Raw genomic sequence first — 26,880 nt, 5'->3', positions numbered from 1 at the left:
AGCAAAGAACCAGTTATTGGTTGGTGTGCTTTTATGAAAGTTGTAGTCATCTCAGACTTTGGAATGAATTTGAATGGAGAGAGAAGTAGGACAGAAGGTGCTCCAGACTTTAGAGAACTGGAGATGAAGTAATATGTATCATGTTTATCATAAAATCACAATGAAATAGAGGTATAATGAGATGTCCAGTCCATGAAATATTATTATGTAGAAAGAATATCACTCTATAACATATAATGAAAAATTTATCTATTGTGATGGACAGAAGGGAATAAGCTTGTGAGCAATGTCAATAGGACTTGGGTACAGAGTTGATGATCAGTTAGAAGAATGAGTTTAGAATAATCCCAGACTTCTAGTTATGATGTGCTACTAGCTGAACTGTAGAAAGAAGACAACACACAAGCTGGGGAGAGGGGGCCAATTGAAACAATAAAGAACTAAGCAATGGACTTGTGCAGTTGAGTTTCCCAAGTCTTATCTATTGTGAGGTGCTAGAGTTAGAGAATGTAAAGTCTTCAGGCTAGAGTGACCTGTACATCAATGAGCTTGAGTGAGATTAACTAAACAAATACTCTAATAAACCAGAGCCGGGAAGAATTCTGTATATAAGGATGAAAACTAACTAGAGATGTTTCCCGCTTTAGAGCTGGGATTCTTCAGATTAAAAAGTGAAAGAAGAGAAAAATATAAATTCTCTGACTTTCTCTGTTGTCTTACAAAATCTCTGTATGCCTCTCCCCCACCCCACTCTTGCACACACATAAACACACACAGAATGAAAAATTAAGATCACATTACGCGTCTCAAATACATATGTAAACATCTGTTTATAGAGTAAGAAACTCTGTAATATTGTCGATTTTTTTTTCCTACTGAGTGACCTACTTTCAATTTTGCAAGTGCAACATATGCTTATTCAAGCTCTTCGCTGTGGTAAATTGCTCTTTGAGATAGCCAAGTGTCCTGCACGTTGTATAAATTGTAGGCATAAATTAATTTGGTACACCAAGTGAAGTCAGCTAAGATAAGGCATCTGGGAATGAGAGCATGAAACTTGGCTTGCTTTCTTAGCTCATTCAAGACCCTCAGCTGTGTACTGTAGTTAATACAAATAACTAGGAACTTAAGCTTCTATTATCACACACTTGTCTAGTATCTACTAGTAGGCAATTTTCACAACAAAAGATATTTGAAAAGTTAAATTATGAATATGAAAGAAAGGGAAAAGAATGTTCTTCCTAAGTCAGCATATCCAAAGGACCTTTTTTATTTTTTTTTCTCCAGTCAAATTTCTTTGCCCACTGACAAGGCCTCACAGATGCAGAAATAACAGAATATGTCTGCAGTCCGAGCAAATGTGCAATGGGATTGATGACTGTGGGGACAACTCTGATGAAGATCACTGTAGTGGTAAATTGGTTTAATGTGAATAATTGATTCTGTGACAACCACAAGATAACGTAATAGTTCTTTTTTTTTTATAGCTTAAAATATATATATCTTTATGTCTGTATTTTGTCCATATGATATGTCTGAAGATTTTTTTTTTTCAGGCAGTTGCTCTTCTGACAGAGTATGAAAATAACCCAGGCCAGCGCCGCAGCTCAATAGGCTAATCCTCCGCCTTGCGGCGCCGGCACACCGGGTTCTAGTCCCGGTCGGGGCGACCGATTCTGTCCGGGTTGCCCCTCTTCCAGGCCAGCTCTCTGCTGTGGCCCGGGAAGGCAGTGGAGGATGGCTCAAGTGCTTGGGCCCTGCACCCCATGGGAGACCAGGAGAAGCACCTGGCTCCTAGCTTCGGATCAGCACGATGCGCTGGCCGCAGCGGCCATTGGAGGGTGAACCAACGAAAAAAGGAAGACTTTTCTTTCTCTCTGTCTCTCTCTCTCACTGTCCACTCTGCCTGTCGAAAAAAAAAAAAAAAAAAGAAAGAAAAAGAAAAAGAAAATAGTCCACTAACATTTTATTTGAGTAGTAAAATTATAAGTTATGCGGATTTACCCAGGGTCCACAGTTGGCACTTTATTCCAGAAAATACTGAGTGAAGGAAACAATAGCTTTTCAAAAATGTTCCTTGATTAAGTGTTTTTTGATGGGAGAGGGCTTATATAGATTGCATGCTTGTATACATTACTTCTTTTCCACAGTATGAAATTTTGTCAGTGTGGAGCAAAATCATTTGGAGACAAAACCTGGCTTGAATTATTAATATGAGGCATTTTATATCATTTTTAAGAAAATCTCAGGGTGAATATTCAAAAATTTTGCTGTACCAACATTATTGTTTACTGTACAGCAAGTACATTGTCACTTTTCTAAATTCAAACTACTTCAGATTTTTTTTTTTCAATTTTGCTCTAAAACTTCAATAAAGGATTGTGGGCCCATGCTTTTCACAGTGTTTACTAAAATCTTAACCTTAGTCTATGTTGAACAATTTTGTTTTTAATCTGTAAAACACTAATTGTTTTGTAATACCTCTACAGGCAAGCTGACATATAAAGCAAGGCCTTGTAAGAAGGATGAGTTTGCATGCAATAATAAAAAATGCATCCCCATGGACCTCCAGTGTGATAGGCTTGATGACTGTGGAGATGGTTCCGATGAGGAAGGCTGCAGAATAAGTAAGTTTGCTTAGTATTGAAGTATAGCAGCATTCAAGTGCAATGCCTGATGAACTCTGACTAAGTTTTAAGATCAATTTAAAATTGTAAGACTAACTTGAGATTGCTCCTTAAAACACGCTGAAGTTAAACCTTTTTTACAAAAGACTTTACCAAACCAATCTTAGAATATTCACTTATTTTAGAAAGAGTAAAGTGGAAAAGGTTTATTTTGAAAGGAAGAGCCTTGTTAGAGTTGCAGCCTAAGAATTCAAATATCAAAATTCAGACTTTGATGTCAGCAAGAATTCTACAGCCCTCTAATATTTTATTCTATAAAATATTTTGGAAATTTGCAATCGGTGATATTTGGTTGAGTGATGCCAACAATCTGAATCATTTATGCAGAGTTGAAAGAAATTTCATTCATTGCTGAGTTATTTTTTAAAAAGACATCGTTGTTTTATTCAACTAGAGTTTGAGCTATTAGAACCTGATTGAAAATAATTCTGAGTTTAATCCTGGATATTTGATTTTCCACATTAAAGAAAAATAATTAAATTTATAACCCTAAATTTGTACTGCTTGTAAAAGTCACAAAATACTTCCTGATGTTGTATTCCCTACATTGTTTATGCATCTCAGTTGTTTCCCACTGGGTGATGAAACAATGCTACCAGGATAAGACCAAATGTATTTCTCTGATGACATCATTCCACTGGTCTATTTAAAGGAAATAAGAAATAGTCGAGAGTCATGGGAATTAATAATAGCTAGAATTCTAATAAATAAAGTTACCATAATTTAAAAAAATTTGATGTTTAAGTAACTTAGACAAAATACAATGTTATTCCTTTGATAAAATTCCTTATATGTTTGCATTGTTAAGTGTTTTCCTAAGTGGATGATGCAGCAATGAAATCACAACTGCCATTATAGCCCCTATCATCAAAGCATATTGCACACTCAAACATTAATCCTTACAAGTGTGTCCAGCCTAAAAAAAAAAAAAAAAAAAAAAAAAAATCTTAAACTGCTGATTTAGTCTACTTACTTGAGTAACTTAGTGTAGTACCTTGTTGAATTCATGAATGCTAAGTTTAGGTTACCAATAAATGTTCACATCTCTAGGTAGCTTCTAGGAAGTGTTGTGCTTCTCAGAAAAGGATGTAGTACTTACTTATGGTTGCCATTATAAAGACAGCCTGTCATTAGAGCCAGCGTTTTACTTCTCCTTAGAAAATAACGTGGCATGACAACACCTGTAAATATCCTCTGTTGGCTGCTTTGTCTAAGCCATATTTAATGTAAATGAGTTTAGTTTTTAATCTGCTTCTATACATTTGTAAGCAATGGGAGCTTAAGAGGAGAGAAAACCATAATCTTTAACATTCAAAAGAATTTTTCATATAATAATAAATATCACTTCAAATTAACAAAATAAACTCCTGCTTCAGGAATCAGAATTATATTCATTTTGATCATATTTTTAAATCCTAGCTCCTACTGAATATACCTGTGAAGATAATGTGAATCCATGTGGAGATGATGCATATTGTAATCAAATAAAAACATCTGTTTTCTGTCGCTGTAAGCCTGGATTTCAGAGAAACATGAAAAACAGGCAGTGTGAAGGTAGAGTACATTTCCACAACAGCTTGCTCTTAAATCTTTGAGTTATAAAAAGACTCCCAAGGCTGCTAAATTGTGAGATGACAGGGGATTGATTTTCATCAAAATGGTGTGTATCTGCGGGATACCATTTCACTTATGAGAGGCTAAGTCTCTGGGGTCAAGAGCCTGTTTGTTTACACAGCTAAGCTAACCATCACTAAGGCTGGAAGAATTTTTATAGCAAATTCAGACCTGCAGGAATTTCAATTGTAGAGTTATAATTCTGTTTTGAAATGCAAATAAGTGAAATTGCTAGTTCAGGAAGTATTGGAGAATTAGGCTTACTTCATGAAAGAATATGTTTTTGGTGACCCATTTCTCTTGAATGTGTCATTTGCAATGCTGTCCTAAAGCTATGTTTAAGCAGAGCATTATTTTATCATACTGTGTCTTTAAAATTCAAAGTCAGGGTCAAAATAAATCTCTACCATAATGCTTGAAATCATTTCAAAAGAACACACAGGCTAGCCAGAATCTTGTGGTAAGTTATACATATACACAATTTGCATCATAGATTTAACTATGGAACCATGAGATTTGGACACATAAGCACTTTCTCCAATAAAAATTATATATATATATATATGTATATATATATATATTTACCTGTGATTATGACTAGAACCAAGGTTGAAATGTCTAAGTTGGGTGTATCCAGGGCAGAGGATAAATTCAAATCCTGAAAATGCTTTCACGTACCACTTCGTTTATATATTGTCTCTGTATGATATTCTTGGGAAAAGAAAAATGACTTATGTTGTGCCAATCAATATGAAATTATTTAGATATATTTATTATACTCAATAAAATAAGGACAAATAATAGCCATATCGTATTTATGGATGTTTTGAATTGTACTCTTGTTTGGATTATTCAGGACATTTTATTTCTGTAATAACATGGAATACTGAAAACTGAAAACCTATGTTTTCTGTATTTTAGTAATTTCTCAAAACTACATTACTTCTTCTTTTGCATACATTTTCATGTATAAAGACACATGCACACAATCACTTCAACATTTTAAGCCAAATAGCACTAGTGTCTTAATATTTCCTTAAGAATAATTGGTGGTATGTATATATATATATAGATATATATATACTGTCTAGTATATAATTAGTAAATTTAGAAATTCCATTCTCAATATTTTCTTTACTTTGAATTATATCCATACCAGATATAACCCTCAAGCTATGTGCTTTTGTTATCAATAACTTTTGAAATATAATCTGTTCATTTAATTAATAAATTGATTTTGATAATCAGAAAAGAAATTTCATCTTGGTGTGGAAGAGGAGAGATATTACTTCATTTCTGTAATCCTAATTTTTAAAATTTGTTTGTGCCCCTCATTTTTGTATCCCATAAAGTGTAAAAAGTCACTGTTTGTGGGTGAAGCTAAAGCACTTCCATTGAATTAACCAAAGAAAAGAACAACCAGTTGAATGACACAAGAGTTGTAGAAAGGGATTCATATTTGCTGAGCACCATTTTCTGCCATGATGATGCCAGAGAGCCAAGATTTTACCAAATAATGGAGATTTTGCTTATCTTGTTTTCCCACCACAGAGAAACCATAGTAGCAAACATCTGCCTCTTCAAATTAACAGATACCAACCTAATGAGCAGTGTTTGCTGTAATTTTGATGGTTATGTAGTGATGAGTACATTATACTTCATCTCTGTGTAATATTCATTAAAAACAAGTAAATGTACTTTTCTTTATCTCTTTACTTGCTTTTTAATTAAATGCTTAAATGATTTGTCATTGGAATCCTCAATTCTTCCTTGAGTGAGGTATCACTGTGGAGATAAAAGAATCAGGAAACTTGACTTTAAGCCTTGGCAAGCTCGTTTATAAGTGTTTCTGAAGTCTTTCTCTACCAATAAGGTATTAAAACATTGTTGAGTGCTGAACTGAAGGTAGTTATTATTAATATTGTGTTGACCTTTAAGTTCTCTAATTCAAGGGATGAATTTATCTCACAGATTTATTATATACCGGGATTATTCTAAGAGTGATAGGAAGAGGAATTTTGCTATATAGAAGCAAAAGCAGAAGACAGAAAATGTAGATTATGCTCCCAAATCTCCTGACTTCAAACCTATCTCTGTTTAAACCCTTAACATTAGACACATTGCTAAACTAGGGAATACTGCCTATGACTTATTGCTGTTATTTGTATATTCTGACGTATAGATATGAATTCAGGGTTTTTCATTTGGTTTAGTTGTTTAGTTTACATAGTCTCCATACACTGCCACTTGTTATATAGTCACTTCGGACAGATGGACATTGGGCTGGTGCTGTGGCGCAATAGGTTAATCCTCCTCCTGCTGTGCCAGCATCCCATATGGGCACCAGTTCCAGTCCTGGCTGTTCCTCTTCCAGTCCAGCTCTCTGCTATGGCCTAGGAAAGCAATAGAAGATGGCCTAAGTCCTTGGACCCCTGTACCCACGTGAGAGACCCAGAAGAAGCTCCTGGCCCCTGGCTTCAGATCCGCGCAGCTTTTGCTGTTGCAACCAACTAGGGAGTGAACCAGCTGAAGGAAGACATCTCTCTCTCTCTCTGCCTCTCCTCCTCCTTCTGTGTAACTCTAACTTTCAAATAAGCAAATCTAAAAAAAAAAAAATGAGCAAGGACATTGCAGGACAAGGTACAAAGATATGTAGTAGGTTACATAATCAGAAACGGGCTTAGAAAGAAACTTCAAACAGTATTTGAGTAAATGAAAAGACTGCAGAAGCTTGAAATGGATCTATTAATAATGTAAGTGGTTACGTTAGCAATATATAAATAATTGATGAATTATATAGTGAAACTACTGTGAAAAATATATTGTGGTTCCCAAAATGTTACATAATAAGTAATTTGAAAGGACATTGAAAGAAACAGCAATAAAAAGTTAAAAGAAGAAAAATAATTGATTTTTTTGAATCATGTAAACAGTGGGAGTTTGAATTGGGAATGTGATGGTACTATTATGAACTCTTCTTTTCTAGACCTTAATGAATGTTTGGTGTTTGGCACATGTTCCCACCAATGTATAAATACAAAAGGATCATATAAATGTGTATGTGACCACAATTTTCAAGAAAGAAATAACACCTGCATAGCAAAAGGTGAGATTATAATCTTAGAGCAAACTCTATTACAGTTTAGTTATTAATATAGAGAAAACATCTTTCTTTTTTTTAAGGGAAAGAATTTAGAGAAAAAAGTTTCATATTGAATTTTAACAATAGTTTCATTCCTGAGAATATAAAATAAATATATCTTCATGTTATTTATTTAGTCAGTTGATTGTTTATCATCTTTTTTTTAACACAGATACAAATTTTAACTGACAAGTAATAATTAACTGTATTAGTATTTTGGGGATGCTGTGTGATAATACATGTATGCAATGTGTGATGATCAAACCAAAGTAATTGACATTTCTGTCTTCTCGAATATTTATCACTTCTTTGTGTTGGAAACTTTTGAATTCCTCTCTTCTAATTCTTTACAAAGCAAAATAAAAATAAATTTAAAAAGGAAACAATAAATTAACAAACAAAATAAAACAAAATATATTGTTGTGAATTGTAGTTAGCATACTGACCTATAGAAAACTACCACTTGTTTCTCCTATTTATATTTCCATATGTTATCAATTTAAATAATGTAACCAGGAGTGGTTTATAAAAACTACTGTCAAATATGTAGGTGTTAGTAAAATCTTTTTATGATTTTAAAATTTGCATATGAAGCATTTTGTCAGGAATGGTAAAGTCTAAAAGCCATTGTGATAGAATGTAAATGATACTCCCAGTGTATGTGAGAAATTATTGTACCACTTGGATAAAAATAAAAGGTTAAAGTTTAACATTATAATGAAAATGTGGTTTTAATTATTTTTTAAGTTTTAAAACAAAGTTATATTTTCAAATTCATACTTCCTCACCTATAAAATAGATTTTTGTTTAAAGTTAAATGACAGATAGGGGCTTAGAGCTTATTCATCTGGTTTTTAACATTTATATGTTTTAATCAGTAATATTGTAACTTCAAAATTTCTAATTACAGAATGTGATTGAAATTGCTAATAAGATGTTATGATAAGAGGAAAACAGCGTAATGTAGGTGATGCATGTGTGCGATGGGGTTCTGCTACTTAGATTTGAATCCCAGCACTGCACTTTTTACATTTTAAAGGAGTCATTAGACTATCTGAGCTTCAGTTCTTCATCTGTAAAATAGTGATACCTATTTTCCATGGTGGTTGTGAGAAATAAAACTCATTGTGAAAGGCTGCAGAGAGTAAATGTGCATTGACAGATATTGAGACTAGACCTCAACTATGATCAGACTGTATTAATATTGTTATTTATTTGCAGAAGCTACGTATGCATTAGGTTTTCATTAATTCTTAATATTTTCAGCATTCACTTTAGTGTTTTACTTGTCTGAATGAAAATGATATCAGCATTGTGCTTTGGGATTCCAGATAATTTAGGTATTATGCAAATTTAATATAATAAGGATTGAACACTTTTTATTTTTTTAAAAAATATTTATTTAAGGGACAGGAGGTAGAGAAGGAGACAAATAGAGAGCTATCTTTCATTCATAAGTTTACTACATAAATATTAGCAATGGCTGTGGTTCGGCTATGCAGAATCTAGTATGTGGGTGGCAGGAATCAAATTATTTGAATCCTCACTGCTATCTTGAAGGCTCTGTATTGGTGAGAAGCTGAAGTCAGGAACCAGACCTGGGAATTGAACCCAAATATTCTGATGTGGGACTCAGGATTTTAACTAGTAGGCTAAATACTTGCTCCTGAAATTCTTGTATAATAAAAATAGAGAAGAAAATAGGATAAAGAAATACCAGAAGGATTATTCTGACAATTTTCATTTCTTAGCATAAATTAACAGTCATTCAGATATATAAACTAAATAAATACTCATAAGCTTTTTAGGCTTCCCAAGTATATGATATAGTATCAGCAAATGCTTTATATATAGTTATCTGAATATTTAGAATCAAAACATTACAATATATTGCATTGTGACTTACCAAATAGTATTCCTTCTTCATAAATAGGATATCTCTTAGAAATTACTAATTTCTTGCAATAGGTTAAGCTTTTCACTAGAAATGTCTACATCAATACTTTTTATAAACGTTTAGTAAGTAGGTATCAGAAATCACATCACAAAGACAAAAAGATGATATGATTGGTTGATTATTTTAAAGACAGAAACTGTATTAACAATTCAAGATAATTAAAAAGTAAAATCTTTGCTTTTACTTTAGCTGAAATGTATTTTATTTTTGTATTTCATTATAATAATCTCCAGGCTCTGAAGATCAAGTTCTCTACATTGCTAATGACACTGATATCCTGGGTTTTATATATCCATTCAACTACAGTGGCAATCATCAACAGATTTCTCATATTGAACATAATTCAAGGATAACAGGGATGGATGTGTATTATCAAAGAGATATGATTATTTGGAGTACTCAGTTTAATCCAGGCGGAATTTTCTACAAAAGGATCCATGGCAGAGAAAAAAGACAAGCGAACAGTGGCTTGATCGTGAGTAAATAGTGCTGAATGTTGGAAGCGTATGCCTTCCCAATACCCTGCTTTAAAAAGATAATTATAGCACCTGATCATAGGAATATATAGATTCAATTAGTTCTTCAGTATTTTCTGCATATAAAATTTTAAAAATCCCCTTCATATTTATTGTCATAGCAGCACATACTTTATTTTTACTGCATGATTCTAAGTTTTTGTTTTAGTTCATTTGCCTTAGCTATGTAAGAATGGTCGTGAATGATACCTTTCATTATAGCACATTTCATATTTTATAATGCTTTACAATATATTATTGTGGAAAGCCTTTTTTGTCATGATGTGAAATTGGGAAAATCACTTTATTTTTACTTTAGAAAATAATGAAATACAGGGAACATTTTTTCATTTATAACAATATCAGGAATATATTTCTATTTGAGAGCAAGGGATCAACTCAGTAGTGCAACTAATTCTTCTGACCCCTGCTATCGATATTGCAGAGAACATCCAAACAGAGCACTATTGTGTGGTGGTGTATGGTGGACATGTTGATTATCATGGCCATTCTTTTTGAGAAAATAAACTAGAACATTTGTTTAGATTTACGATTGCAGATGATCCTATTTTGTTTTAGGGCATGTCATATCATTGTGTGTTTTATATTTTGAAATAACCTGGGAGGAAAATGACGCATAAATACTTATTTTATGGGACCTGGTCAATTGCCATATAACTGAAAAGTCAAGTACTGTCACAGCAGGATATAATTGAAGCTTTGTATTAAAAAAAAAAATCATTGTGCTTATCTGGAAGTTCTCACTTCTGTTTACACTGGCATCTGTCCTGAAAATTTCAACTGCATGAATACCACTTGCTGCAAATATGAGGCATATTTTATTTTTATCAGTAGTAGATAGCAATAAGCTGGTTTCAAAGGAAGTTGCATTGACTTTTCAGTTCAAAGTTTAGGTTAAATTCACTGTGCATTAAAAACTCTTGCAAACAAGAGTTGTTTCTTCAACTCTTGCTCTCCTAAGCCAGTACTATGTGATAGTTTAATTCCTCTTGGAAAGTGTTCTAGGACAAAGCCAAGAAAGTTGGCAGATCACTCTTTTTTTGTTATTGAATAGTTTATTAAGTAAAAAAAAAAATGAAGTGACTCACTTGGTTCTAGAATCTATATTATGTGCTAGAAGACAATTCCATAAATGCTTTTTTTAAAAAGATTTGGTAGAGTTACAGTGAGAGGGACAGACAGTGAGAGGGAGAGACAGAAAAGTCTTCCTTCTGCTGTTGTTTTACTCCCCAAATGGCTTCAATGGCCAGGGTTGTGCTGACCCGAAGCCAGGAGCCAGGTGCTTCTTCCTAGTCTCCCCTGTGGGTGCAGGGGCCCAAGCACTTGGGCCATCTTTTACTGTTTTCCCAAGCTATAGCAGAGAGCTGGATTGGAAGAGGATCTGCTGGGACTAGACCTGGTGCCCATACGGGATGCTGGTGCTGCAGGCAGCGGATTAACCTATTGGGCCATAGCACTGGCCCCAAACAATGCTTTCTTATTTTTACATTTAGAACCTAGTGATGATTTATGTTGTATTATCTAGAGTTTCTGGTTTTTTTCTTCCTCTTAGACTTTCCATGATTAGCAACATTCACAGCAAGAAAAGTGGGTGACAGTAGAAATACAGTTTCTACCAAGGAGCCCATCATAGTGAACTAAATGTCATGATTAGAAGACTGGAACTTCTGAGCCAAGATTTCTTGTACTATGCCCTATGCCAAATCCCCAGAAACTCCAAAAAATACCTTTTTAAAAACATTTTAGGGCTGCACTGATGAAGGCAACTAACTTTACTTCTGAATCTTTTTATATTCTTGATATCTCAGTATTACAAAGATTAAATAAATGTGCCTTCCCACCGTACTTTAATGAGTAATGTGAATTCTGGAGCAATTAATTTGGGAAATATGTCACATTTCCTAGTCTCGGCTTATTCATCTGAAAAAACAACTACAATATTGAAGCAATTCCTAAAGTCTTTCCCAAATGATAAATGTAAAAACTTCTGAAAGTTGTATGAGATGTTATATAGTATCCAGTTATCACCTGGTTGATTTGTTTTTATTCCTCTGAGATCTATCTTATGTATAAAGAATTGATTTTCTATCCTTATGAATCAATCTGCCAAGTAAAGCATTTGTTCTTTTAACAGTCACCAGGTAGCCATCCATTAGCTGAATGAGCACACAATCTATTTCATCTTCTAAATTTTGACACAGATATTAAATGATAATGACTGAGAGTTCTCACACTTTGGAAAAAACAACTCAGTTTTGTTTCCTAAGCTGATTATTGCACATTGGTTACTATCTCTGAATCAGAGGGCAAAGAACTGAGAAGTATAGAAATTAAAATTTGAATATCTTGTTATCACTGAACTGAATGTGATAGTAGAATTTCTTAGCAGCTTTTGCACAAATTTTGAAAATGTTATCTATTTCTAGCCCTTTAAAGGGCAGAATATATGGTGTATTAGAAGTCAAGGGACTATTACCCAGAAAACTGTTAACAAGTCCATTCCAAAGCAAGATAATTTTTAATACGATTTTTTTTTGGAAACTGTAAAGGGACTACTCTGTGAGACAGATTAGAATACTAATTATGATTGCAAATTTAAATTTCAAACGCAGACTAAGTTATTTATAGTTAGAAATGCTTATGATTTTCTGACCCCCTGGGCTATACAAAATGGATTATTTTTTCCTTAAAGAAAATTAAATAATTTAAAATTTGAAAAACTGACATGATCCAATCTATATGTAAAGCATAATAGGATTTCTAAATTTGAATGGTTGTAGTCAGAATACATTACCATTATGAAATACTTGTACATGTTTTTTGATAATTTATCATCTCTGTTAAAGAACGCTATGTAGACAAGTACATCATGTCAAGCACAATAAAGTAGGTCAGCATTTTTAAAAGTGAAAATTACTTTAAGATTATAGATTATATACTTATCAACAAAGAAGTAAATATTCCTTAGCAAAAAAAAATCAATGATTGGAGTCATTTGATCTACTTGAATTTGAACAGTGAATGTGAAGTATTATTTTTGGCATTTGTTATTTTATGTGACAGAGGATATTTATTATGAATATGCTTATAATTTTATTCATTAATAATCACATACTTTCCATAAAAACTTGAACAGGCTATTTTTCGTGGAAGCCTTTTAGCAAAATATCTAATTGTGTTACCTTCAATAGTCCTCAATTTTTAATTGAAGGCTTGTTATAAACCTCAAATCAACACATGTGTCTGGGTGTGTCACATAAACACATATATGTATATGGTTATGCATATGCATCCACAAATAAGCAGGTGTGTATGTATATACGTATGAGTTTCAGCAAATACTTCAGGGTCTTGTTTTTCAATACTGTACACTGGTAAACATTGGTAGTTTCTTTATTCATTATTTCTTTTTTTCTTTATTCATTATTATAAACGTATATTAACATTATAACTCTAACTTCTTATAATTCCTCCATTATAACTCCCTCTTACTCAATGAGAATAGTTTTAAAACTATCAGTTTCTTCAAACCAATCAAAAGCTACAATCATTTATGATTACCCTGGAAAAAAATCTCCAGCTGTCAGATAACATTGCATTGATGCCATTTTGTGACTTGACTGTAGTCAACTGCATAAGTCAGGATCTAAACAATATGTACTGACTAAACTCAAAAAGTAAAGTTCTGTTAAAATTGTGATCAATGTTCAAAACTTTATTAAATGTAATCCTTTTTTTTTCAAAAAAAAAAAGGTTTATTTTATTTATTTGAAAGACAGAGTTACAGAGAGGCAGAGACAGAGAGAGGTTTTCCATCCACTGGTTCACTCCCCAGATGGCTGCAATGGTCGGTGCTGTGCGGATCCGAAGCCAGGAGCCAGGAGCTTCTTCCGTGTGGATGCAGGGGCTCAAGGACTTGGGCCATCTTCCACTGCTTTTCCAGGCCATAGCAGAGAGCTGGATAGGAAGAGGAGGCAGCCAGGACTAGAACCAGCGCCCATATGGGATGCCAGCGCTTCAGGCCAAGGCATTAACCCACTGTGCCACAGTGCCAGCAATTAAATGTAATCTTATAAGATTACATAAAATATATGACTCTATAATTAATAATGCTGAGGAAATTAATAATCAGATTGTATATGTTATAAGTTGAACCAGCAATGATTTATTCATTCATACCCGAAGGATTATTTAAATTCTTCCTGTTAGTCTTGGAGCTGAGTTAGTATACAGTAACTGTAACATAAAAAGAATCACAGTTCCATGAAATTTATATTCTATAGAAGGAAGAGAAAGTTACATAAAAAAAGTTGATAAATAAAAAATGTTATGCAAAGCATATTAAAGGAAATAAAAATGCAATGAGAATAAAAAATTCATATATTATAAATCTCCTCTAGATAAGGTGATGGTTCTAGGTTGCACTATTATGTTTCAAATTACCAGAATAATAATAGACATAAAAGGTTTAATGGTAGAATGAATGTGAAAATGAGACTAGGAAATACTCTGTACTGATGTCTAGATTTCTGATTTTCACAATTTTATGGACACTGATAATGGTAAACTGTGTGGTGCATTCAGTTTTAGTCATAAGTCTGAGGTGACTGTAAGACATTCAAGTGCAGGAGGTGGCTTCACCTGTTACAACACAGTGCTGACACCATAAAATTACAGTTATTTAAGAAAATTTATCTTTCATATTACTGCATTATATTCAGAAGTATTTAAGTATAAAATAATATATGCATACATTTAACAGAATACTCAAACACTAAAAAATACACATGGTGAAAAATGCACATCTCCTCCTTTCCAAAATCTCAGTCTCTCTCTGCTGAATCCTATTTTTTAATGGCAACCTCTCTTCTGAATTTCATTTGCATTTTACTAGAAGTATATTCACATATATATGTAATATATAATACATATAATATATAATTTATAATACTATATATAAGAGTATGTCAAGAAATTCATGGAAGGGGATTAAAATATAAATTTATTTTGGTACAAAAAATTTTTTTTAACTTTTATTTAATGAATATAAATTTTCCTGTGTACAGCTTATGGATTACAATGGCTTCCCCCTCCCATAACTTCCCTCCCACCCACAACCCTCCCCTCTCCCGCTCCCACTCCCCTTCCATTCACATCAAGATTCATTTTCAATTCTCTTTATATACAGAAGATCAATTTAGTATATATTAAGTAAAGATATCAACAGTTTGCACCCACACAGAAACACAAAGTGAAACATACTGTTTGAGTACTAGTTATAGCATTAAGTCACAATGAACAGCACATTAAGGACAGAGATCCCACATGAGGAGCAAGTGCACAGTGACTCCTGTTGTTGACCCAACAAATTGACACTCTAGTTTATGGTGCCAGTAACCACCGTAGGCTCCTGTACTGAGATGCCAAGGCTATGGAAGCCTTCTGAGTTCACCGACTCTGATCATATTTAGACAAGGTCATAAAAGACAGGGTGAGGATAGTAACCAATGATCCTAAGAGTGGCATTTACCAGGTTAGAACAATTATACAGCATTAAGTGGGGAAGAGGACCATCAGTACATACAGGTTGGGAGTAGAGCCATTGGTGGTAGAGTAGAGGTTATGATTACAAAGGAATGAGGCCCAAGTGCGCTAGACAGGGTCTGGAACAAAGGACAGGGTCATTATTAGAGGAGCTAAGAAAGGTGCTGTCTAAGCTACAATTAAGTTTTCTGATTGAGAGGCAAATAGAACCTGATAGAAGGGGCTTGATAATAATCTGGTGGGCTTTAGGCCTTGTGGTTAAGAGGCCCAGACCTATCTATCTCTTCACATGGGGTATATCTTAAGGGAGGTGTGAACCTCCTAGGGGAAGGCACTCTGTTGACTTTCATTACTTGGCTGGCCTGGGAGGAGAGCTGGCCAGGTAAAGGCAGGTGGCATCTCTAAGAAGAAATTTACAGTTCTGCCTGCAATGTTGCTGACCCTACTTGACCACACCCTCAGCTGCAGTGGTCACTTTGGAAGTTGGGCTGAGTGAAGGGCTTTTCAGCTTAGAGCCAATAAGATCTGTGGCTCTGACCTGGGCATCCTTCGACTCCCGGGCAGGTCCATTTCCAGTGATCCAACTCTTGGCAGAGCTGCCAGGGCTCTTCACAAGCTGACTTCTGCTGAAGCCCAGGCTTACCACATTGAAAGCCACTGCAGTAGACTGGCCTGTTGGGTCTCCTTGAGGGCAGATCACTGTACAGATCAGCCATTAATAGGCCTGCCACCCATTGCTTCTGATGCCTAGCTTTCTTTTCCTCCTGGTTTATGTTCAAGCAGACCAGAGGATGCAAGTCAAGGGAGTGCCCAAGTCCCATCTCTAATCTTCGGTGGCCTGAACTACAAGTCCATAGTCACAGGCACGTTCTGTAGTAGTTTTTCTAAGGTAGACAATGCCCATGAGGAAAATTATATTCTCACTTTAAAACTTTCTTTCCCTTTGGTCTGAAAGGGAGGTTTTTTCTACTTACTGTATACTTTGCTGATGGTGAAGTAAATCTAGCTATGAGATTATTATTTAAGTTCTTATTTTGGCTATGATATAACAGAAAAATGTGAGCCATCTCTTTTATAAGGTCTAAAGATTAAATTGTGCGTCCTAAAGATTCCTTCATAATAGAATTAGTTTCCTACCTTGAGGAGAATAGAGAAATTGAAGAACAAGTTGGGCTTAGAATAGAGAAATGAGGGAGCAAGTCCTAGACCGCTTGCTGACAATAGCAATATTACATGAATACTTAGCCAACAGTTTCAACCATTAGATAACAACTTAAGAAAACATTTACCAGAAGGTCCACTTCCTTCTATAAATGTTAAGAATCATGTATTTGAAAACACCTCTTAAATATCTAACATGGTGTAGTTTGTTTAACCAGTAAACTTAAGCACAACCATATAAAATGTTTTTAGTTTCTTTCTACCAACAAGTCTAAAACATATGATACACAGATTCAGGTCACACAAATTAAAATGTGTCTTTGATTGATTTTAGCAGCTTAAATTTGTGGACAATCTTATCTATAAGCCAATTAAAATAAAACTCTTGAGAAAATTTTCCCATGTGGACATACAATATGTACACATATAACATAGCATAATAGACCAATATAGCAATTTTAATAATAGCTTTTAAAATCTTTAACTCTTTTTGTAGATTGCCAATTGATTTGAATTGCTTTTTGTTTTTAGTAACCTCAGTTAACCATACTTTCTCTCAGTTGGTACTGTTAATACATTATTGGCTTCATCTGTTTACAGAGCCATCCCAAAGTACTGAATACAATAAAAGTGGCTGGAAAAAGTCCATAGGAACCTATAAGAGGGCAGCTAAACACAGAACCAACAACGCTTTAGTTTTATGAGCAGCAAATCATATATAACTGTGGATGACAAAAGACTTTAGGTTGCCATGTTTAAAATTATAAACTCATCAGCCAACAAGAGGCACTTGCTTACTTCACAGTATTTTTGAAAGCACCTGTAGGTTTTTACAAGTATTTAACCCTTTAGGCCTCTGGGGCTTTCTCATTAAGATAACTATCATGTCTAGTAACACAAGATCATTAGACTTTTTAATTCTCAAACATTTGTATTAATAGGATTTTCCATTATAGAAACTTAAAATTTAGTACCACGTCACATCTTAACAGTACTTCTAATATGATCCAAATAGCCTGATTAGTTGGTGTCTCTATAACATGAGAGACATAGGTCCTTCGATTTTTTTCAGTTGGGCCCAAACTGGAAAAACCAAAGTCCAAGATTTACTGGAAATTTTAGAGTCCAGATTGTTTGAAACTTTGATTTTTTGAATGCCTGTCAAGAATGCCAAGAAGGCTCAAAATCCAAAATATCTGGTTGAAATAAGATTCCTTAAAATCATGACATAACATAGAACAAATTTGATCATTGTTACAAGGTGATTATTCAAATCTTTGAAAATAAGCACATATTTAAATAACCCATAGCTCTTAATAAAAATTCAGCTGTTTTTGAACAATTAGAATTTAACAGACATCAAGAGAACATAATAGATTAATTTAACACATTGCTTTAACAGAGCATCAGAGTTTAATTCTATGTCAAAGAGAGATTGAGCTTCCTGTGATCTTTTGCTGTGAGGTTTTCTTCCTTTACCTTCTTTCATATTGGTGACCATGTTTCTGTGTTTCTGTGTATAACACATCTTTAAGCATCTTTTGCAGGGCAGGACGAGTGGCGACAAATTCTTTCAATTTCTGTTTGCTATGAAAAGTCTTTATTTCACCTTCATTCACAAATGAGAGCTTTGCAGGATATAATATTCTGGGCTAGCAGTTTTTCTCTCTTAGTACCTGGGCTATGTCTCGCCATTCCCTTCTAGCTTGTAGGGTTTCTGATGAGAAGTCTGCTGTGAGTCTAATTGGAGATCCTCTGAGAGTAATCTGACATTTCTCTCTTGCACCTTTTAGAATCTTTTCTTTATGTTTCACTGTGGTGAGTTTGATTACAACGTGTCGTGGTGAGGATCTCTTTTGGTCATGTTTATTACGGGTTCTATAAGCTTGCTGCACTAAGATGCCTCTGTCCTTCTCCAAACCTGGGAAATTTTCTGCTAGTATCTCCCTGAAAATGCCTTCTAATCCTTTCTCCCTCTACATGCCTTCAGGAACTCCTAGAACCCGAATGTTAGGTTTTTTAATAGTATCCTGTAGATTCCCGACAATATTTTTTAGATTTCTAATTTCCTCTTCTTTACTTTGGTTTGCCTGTTTCCTTTCCAGTTCTCTGTCTTCTAAGTCTGATATTCTCTCTCCTGCTTCGCCCATTCTGTTTTTAAGGCTCTCTAATGTGTTTGTCATTTGATCTATTGAGTTCTTCATTTCATTATGATTTCTCGTCACTATCACAGTTTCTTCTTCTACTAGTTGCTTCATTTCATTTTGATTCCTCCTTAATATTTCATTTTCCCAAGAGAGATTTTCTATCTTGTCCATTAAGGATTTCTGTAGTTCAAGAATTTGTTTTTGAGAACTTCTTAATGTTCTTATCAATTTTTTGAGATCCGCTTCTTGCATTTCTTCTATCTCATCATCTTCATAATCTTGCATTGGGGTGTCTTTTTCATTTGGGGGCATCATGGTGTCTTCCTTGTTCTTGTTACCTCGGTTTTGCGTTTGTTGTTTGGCATGTTGGAGATATTTGGTTTCTTCACTGTGGTGTTTTTTTCTTGTTACACTATGGCTCTATATTAAGTGGACTGTCTGCTTTCGGTGGAGCCTTCGAGGCTTGAGATGAGTGTGGCCTGAGAGCTGTGTTTGGTTCCTCAGGCTTGAGTGTGTGTCAAAGATGGCACTCCCAGGTTAGGTGTGGTAAATCTCTCTTTCTTTCTTTCTTTTTTTATTTTTTGATTCAAAAGGGGAGTAATTCCACACAGCTGGATGTAATTGGGGTAGTTAGCAGGGGAATGATATACCCCCAGGAGCCAGAGATTGGAAGGTCTTTCCCAAGGACCACACAGGGAATCTGTGCTGCCCTCAGTGTGGGCTCCAATTCTCCTGCAGTCTCCCACTGGGTTGCCAAGTTAGATGCTAATCTCCTGTTATTTCACCCCTCCCCCCAGAATCTGGTTTTTCTGCTAGGCTCAGGGACGGTGCAGACCTGAGGTCGCCTTGCTTATGACATATGTCCAAAATTCACACATAGCTGCTCATAATATTCATTTTTCATTACCTTTGTAAGACCCCCTTCATGTGCATGGACTTAAAATTTTCTGTGCTAAAATAAACTTAGCTTTTAATTCCATTTTCCATTAACTTTTTGAAGTACATATAAGTATATGCATACACATGCTCACATACATGCATGTTTTATATGCATGAGCACATAGAAGGTGCAATGTATTATTCTTGCTTTTTTCCATTTTCCATTACTGGCAAATACATCTGGTCATATTTTTTTTAACTCACTATCAAAATTATAAAGGAAGATTATGATTCAAAGAACAAGATCAGGAATATGTGTATTTTTTCATTTCCCTTTGATTTTAATCATATAATTTTAGTTTAATGAAGATGTAGACTTTTGCATCTGTTTTAAAGTTAACCAAATCAGGTCACTTTGATCTTAGTTGAACTGTGAGAGATTTATTTAAAGATATAAAGGTCTATCAGAGTAAAATTGATAATATTTCATATTTGCAATAAATATCAAGAAAATCATGAGATAATTGTCTTACCAGATATTAATTATATAATTTCATATTTTAAACAAAAGATGTGATAGTGAATAATTTACTTATGACCATGAGGAGAGTGCATAGTCTACTACCTGAAATTCCATTCACAGATTATCTGAGCATTAGAATTATGCCTAGCAATGTTTCCATTATTGCAGAAGAATGGGATGTTATTAGAAAATTCATGATGTATCCTTTTATGGTGTCATTCTCTTTCTCTACCTAATTCCAATGACCACACTAATTTCTCTAGTATAGTGTAGAAACTGGCTTCAATATTGGATTGCAATACTTTTTTTTTCTCTGATACTTGGCTAGGGAACATTTTCTTCTGTAGCATGTTGTGTTTTATAGGTCTGCTGGGAGGACTAAAGTATAAATGCATATAAAGCAATTAGTGCATATAAATGCAATAAGTGCTCAATATTTAAAGGTGTAACTTAAATAGCATTCTCTTTATCTCAATGAATGGTCCAAATGTCCATCTTATTGCACAAACCAGATCTTGAGAATTAGCTTTTATACTCTCTTTTTATTCTCAGTATTCAGTTCATTACAAGTTCAAATATTTTATGTCTATATGCATACCATTTTTGGCCTACTTTCGTTTTACATACAAACAAAACTAGATTAAACTTGTGCAATGTTCTCCCTGGGGTCCATTAATATGTCTCCTTTGATTGTCCTGTATCTACTTTTGTTACATTCTCTTAAACAAGGTTATAAATATGTTACAATTTCAATCTGAACATCATATATCTCTACTTGTATTCATATTGTGGATTATCATTAAAATCATTTATTTTCTGTGGTAAGCCTGGGCTTCAGCAGAAGTCAGCTTGTGAAGAGCCCTGGCAGCTCTGCCAAGAGTTGGATCACTGGAAATGGACCTGCCCGGGAGTCGAAGGATGCCCAGGTCAGAGCCACAGATCTTATTGGCTCTAAGCTGAAAAGCCCTTCACTCAGCCCAGCTCCAAAGTGACCGTCGCAGCTTAGGGGACTCCTGGCCAAGTAGGGTCAGCAACATTGCAGGCAGAACTGTAAATTTCTTCTTAGAGATGCCACCTGCCTTTACCTGGCCAGCTCTCCTGCCAAGCTAGCTAAGTAATGAAAGTCAACAGAGTGCCTTCCCCCAGGAGGCTCACACCTCCCTTAGGATGTACCCCATGTGAAGAGATAGATAGGTCTGGGCCTCTTGACTTACAAAGCCTAAAGCCCAACAGATCATTATCAAGCCCCTTCTGTCAGGTTCTATTTGCCTCTCAATCAGAAAATTTAATTGTAGCTTAGACAGCAGCTTTCTTAGCTCCTCTAATAATGACCCTGTCCTTTGTTCTAGACCCTGTCTAGCGCACTTGGGCCTCATTCCTTTGTAATCATAACCTCTACTCTACCACCAATGGCTCTACTCCCAACCTGTGTGTACTGATGGTCCTCTTCCCCACTTAATGCTGTATAATTGTTCAAAATTTCTCTACAGACAAACCGCTCTACCTACAAAAGATGAGTGACTTTTCTCCCAGACTTGTCTGGAATCAGCTTTCCAGTCTGTTGGGTGTTCCACAATAAATCCTTTCCCTTTAAAAAAAAAAAAAAAGAGGAAAGTGCCTTTCTCTGAAGGGAGGAGAGAACTTCCACTTTGACTATGACCATGTCTAAATATGATCAGAGTCGGTGAACTCAGAAGGCTTCCATAGCCTTAGCAACTCAGTACAGGAGCCTACGGTGGTTACTGGCACCATAAACTAGAGTGTCAATTTGTTGGGTCAACAACAGGAGTCACTGTGCACTTGCTCCTCATGTGGGATCTCTGTCCTTAATGTGCTGTACATTGTGATTTAATGCTATAACTAGTACTCAAACAGTATGTTTCACTTTGTGTTTCTGTGTGGGTGCAAACTGTTGATATCTTTACTTAATATATACTAAATTGATCTTCTGTATATAAAGAGAATTGAAAATGAATCTTGATGTGAATGGAAGGGGAGAGGGAGCAGGAAAGGGGAGGGTTGCGGGTGGGAGGGAATTATTGGGGGGGGGGGAAGCCATTGTAATCCATAAGCTGTACACTGGAAATTTATATTCATTAAATAAAATTTAAAAAAATAAAAAATAAAATAAAATAAAATTTCAAAAAAATGCAATTTTCATTAAATAAAAAAATAGCGAAACTGAAAAAAAATGTACTATGGTGTGACTGATAAGGAGAAGAGTTTTTAATATTTGTAGCACAGTAGCATAACTATAATTGCCATCAGTTAACTGAATAGTTCAAAACAACTATTAAAGAAGATTTTGAATGTTCCCAACATAAAGAAATCTTTGTTCTCAACATAAAGAAATATGGTGATAGATATGCCAAAAAAATCATTTTTTTTCAAACCTTTGCTGATTTTTACTCTCTCACTACTCCAGACTTGTACACTTTCACACCTATGAACATATACATACACATACAAATACACAAAATCTAATTTTTGTTCCATACATACATAGAACATGTTTTATTTCCAAGAATGCAACTTTTTCTCATCATTTCACAAATGCCCCATGTGTTATTCTCTCTCCCTCCCCTAGTTACCCCTATAAACCAATATTCCTTTGTTTATTAATAAACTGTTATCACTTTCATCATTATTATTATCATCATTGAGAATAGTCTTAGTCTTATTTATGCATTGGAGATCCCAGGCCACATAATATATTTTAAAGCCTTCCAAAGGACATTCTTAAGCCAATTGTCATAATAGGTGGGTATATGCTCTGAGGAAGGTTGAATATCATCTGATACTGTCAATTTTTGCCTTTCATTATTCCATATTCTGTTTTGACTTGTTAGTTTAAACAGTAACAAGACAGTAGGAAAGTAAAGCTGGAAAGAAAACATTATGCAAAACCCAGTATTTCCTATATTAATGCACACATACACATATATATTCAGATTGTGGGAAAAAATGGATGAGAGACATTGGGGTGTCAGAACTCAATTTATCCATATGTATACACGTATGCATGTATCTGCTACATACAACAAAATCCAAGATGATTACTGAATGATTCTAGAGACACTGTCAATATTTGCTTCCTGTCTTCTTTCTGTGGATTTCTTGCTGTATTAACATCCTTTCTGATAGATACATGATTTACTCATTAAATTTAACTCATGTCTATTTCAGCAATGGTTTGCAAATGAAGTGTGTATAAAAAAGCTTTGTATCTAAGAAAAATAAGTGAAACAGGCTGTATATAAGCATGAGGGATTTATACTACAGACACAAAATGAACATATGTCCCAACAAACAGGACAATAGCTAATTAGTTCTGTTATTCTCAACTGTTGGTTGAGTTTTGTATGCTAACCTATATATTCTTATTTATTCAGAAAACCCAAAAATTTGGATTTTAAAGTCACATGTTAATTTTAATAGCAATTTTTTTTTAAATTTTAACTTTATTTTACTTTTAAAATTTTTATTGATATAAAGAGAACAGACTTTATGTATTTCATAGATCCCTTCTTCTTTTAATCATCCTTTCTTTCTTTCATTTTTTCCTTTAATTTTTGCAATAACATAATTTCAATTTACTTTACAATCACAGGTTTAATACACCACTGACCAATAATGGTCAACAAGTGAAAAGTAGAAAGACCACTCTTCCAAAGGAATGTAAATAAAGGCTATAAAATAATCAAATCATAAGATGTTGGTTTCATTTTTTTACATTTGTGGGTTTTTGTGTATATTAACTACCACATATCAGAGAAATCATAAATTTGTCTTTTGGGGACTGACTTACTTCAGTAAATATAATGGTCTTTAGTTGCATCCATTTTGTTGCAAGAGATAGAATTTCATTCATTTCTATGATTGGGTAGTATTTCATTCTGTGTGTATATACCACATTTTCTTTATCCACATTTCAATTGATGGATATCTGGGTTAATTGTAAATCTTAGCTATTGTGAATTGAGCTGCTATAAAAATGGGGGGGGGGTTTGCAAATAACTCTTTCATATGCTGATTTCATTTTCTTTGGGTAAATTCCCAGGAGTAGGATGGCTGCATCATATACTAAATCTAAATATCCCTTTGCATTCTCTGCTCTCAGATAACTCTGAATTGCCTCTCAAGTGTTATACTTGTTTAAATTGCAATTGACAGAAGATGTCTAACTTCTTCATCGCCAAGTCACTCATGTTGGAGCATGAAATATCCTCCCTCATATGAACCAACAAATTATTTATTTTCTGATGTCTAAAAACTCACAATTATCATAAAATGCATACTTACAGCTATATAAATTATAAACTTGCCTCGAATGCATAATAGTTGAACTGTTACATAATTCACTGTTTATAAACTAAAGACTTTCACAAATTAGCTAATCCAAAGTCTTTGTTTTAAAAATCCATATAATTAATAGAGAAACTAGAACTAGGCTTTAAAACAGTTTCTTCTGATTCCATATTTAGTGTGTTTTTCTAATCTCACAGGATATGTTTTGTGTATCTGATATTGTGAAAGAATGTTTAGAAGTTAGTTTTGCTTTTTATAGAGTGTATAAGTGAATCAGGAGAAATAAACTGAAAAGACACTAAGCATGCTAGAAACAAAACAAAACCAATGACAATATTACATACAGTCTTTAATCTGTAATTTGAGAACAACTTTGAAAGTTATATATTTCTATTTACTTTGTCTAGCAAAAATTATTTTCAGATTGACAGAGTCTTAAGGTAGATCAGTATGTCCTTAAATTTAATCAGATTAAAATAATGTATTTTTCAGAATAAATCATAAACAGAAACCAGGAATTTCATAAGGAAGTAGTTTTCTTAATTTTTTTTCTTATATATTCTAGCTCTAAGGTAATATTTTCCTGGTTCCTTTTTTTAATTTTTATTTATTTATTTAATTATTTTTTGACAGGCAGAGTGGATAGTGAGAGAGAGAGACAGAGAGGAAGGTCTTCCTTTTTGCCGTTGCTTCACCCTCCAATGGCCGCTACGGCTGGCGCATTGCGCTAATCCGAAGCCAAGAGCCAGGTGCTTCTCCTGGTCTCCCATGCGGGTGCAGGGCCCAAGGACTTGGGCCATCCTCCACTGCCTTCCCAGGCCATAGCAGAGAGCTGGCCTGGAAGAGGGGCAACTGGGATAGAACCCGGCGCCCCGACCGGGACTAGAACCCTGTGTGCCGGCGCCGCAAGGCAGAGGATTAGCCTGTTAAGCCATGGCGCCGGCCTCCTGGTTCCTTTTTGAACTTCTCAATTGCTATGAATTCCTTGAATGAAATAATAAATACTTGAATATTTTTCTGAAATTATACAATCAGTGGAATTCAGTAATGTTTAAAATTTGTGCAGTTACTAATTTATTTCCATTTCCACATTTATAGGAATTTAAACTTATTGATATTGTATGGACCGCTCATAACCTTTCCATCCAGTATGACACCATACACATACAGTCTTGAGAATGATCTACAATTTCATTTTCATGGGATTATATTAGGAGATAACTAAATGAGCCAAAAATTCTATTCTTAGATGCACACCAAGATGAGAGCATCATAAAGTAATACATGTGACATCACCTTAATCTATTCTTACGCTAGCTAAATTTTCTTAAAGAATATTGCTGACTATAAGAATTTTTGCCTAAGGAAAGATATTACTCCCAAGGCTCAAATCCTTGAATATCTGCTTCCTCTTTCTATTTTAAAACAAATATCTCCAGTGAGTTGCTTTTCTGGAGTTGGAATTGTGACAAGACCTTACAATCAACAGCTAAGAAGGACCAATAATTTAAAATAGTAACCTTTAATTTGTCACAATCAAGCTGCCAGTTTTTGCCTGTAACCTTTAAGTGTTTCATTCATTTGATTCATATATCTCTACAAGAAAGAATGCCTCAGGCCCCAAAACTTTGGCTGTATGTTTAGCTTATTATGAAAGAAATCATCTGTCTGGGAGAAGCAGTCAAAATGTGTCTTCTGCTTTGTACAACAACGTGAGCAATGCCTTTGTTGTCAGGGTAACCAAATGTTTCAAACATACCACATTTCTTTAGGCCTCTAGATCATTGGCCTATCTGTCTGATGAGCTAGCCAAAGGGGCAAAGGAGAGTTCTATACTTTCTTTTTTCCAATCTGGTGTATTTTTGTTATTTTGTTTTCAGCCTCCTTGGAAGCATGTGGCTTAAATTACCTATCTTCTATTCCTATGAAAGTCCCCATGTCCACTTCTTGAACCTCAGTATATATGCTTCTTGTATTTTTCCCAAACTTGTATTTACCTGATTGATTAGGTACCCACCCAGAGATTTTCATAATATCTGGATTCAAAAGCAATTTCTGCCTCGGTATTCTCCAGCCGGCATCCATTCAATGTAAGAATCCTAGTATTATTCACACTCCTGGACCAATAAAAAGGGATCACTTCATTTTCTTATGACTCAGTATACATGCTGATTTCCTAAATTGACAGCATTCTTGACAGTTGGCTCAGTTAGAATGCTGTCACCACCTTCCTACAGTGGAGGTCAGCTTCTTCCTTCTCCATGTATGCTTCCTCTTCTTTCTCTTCTGTTTTTGGTATTCTGTTATGTTCCCTTCAGAGTGGAATATGGGCAAGCACTCAGTGTTTTGTAAATCATTGAGAGGGGAACATCTATACTCTGC

At 34.5% G+C, this 26,880-nt stretch overlaps 1 protein-coding gene across 1 annotated transcript in view; it reads left to right on the top strand.

The window, feature by feature from the left end:
• The window catches only part of LRP1B (LDL receptor related protein 1B), a 2,136,850-nt gene that overhangs the window by 2,006,911 nt on the left and 103,059 nt on the right, over positions 1 to 26,880 (top strand). Inside the window, exons 73-77 of the mRNA XM_062186250.1 lie at positions 1,288 to 1,413; positions 2,490 to 2,627; positions 4,107 to 4,241; positions 7,288 to 7,407; positions 9,634 to 9,875. Coding sequence (XP_062042234.1) covers positions 1,288 to 1,413; positions 2,490 to 2,627; positions 4,107 to 4,241; positions 7,288 to 7,407; positions 9,634 to 9,875 — 761 coding nt within the window. The remainder of the gene's footprint in view (positions 1 to 1,287; positions 1,414 to 2,489; positions 2,628 to 4,106; positions 4,242 to 7,287; positions 7,408 to 9,633; positions 9,876 to 26,880) is intronic.

Source organism: Lepus europaeus, chromosome 1 (assembly GCF_033115175.1).
Source record: "Lepus europaeus isolate LE1 chromosome 1, mLepTim1.pri, whole genome shotgun sequence".
Taxonomy (NCBI): domain Eukaryota; kingdom Metazoa; phylum Chordata; class Mammalia; order Lagomorpha; family Leporidae; genus Lepus; species Lepus europaeus.
This window is presented reverse-complemented; position numbering and strand designations above follow the sequence as displayed.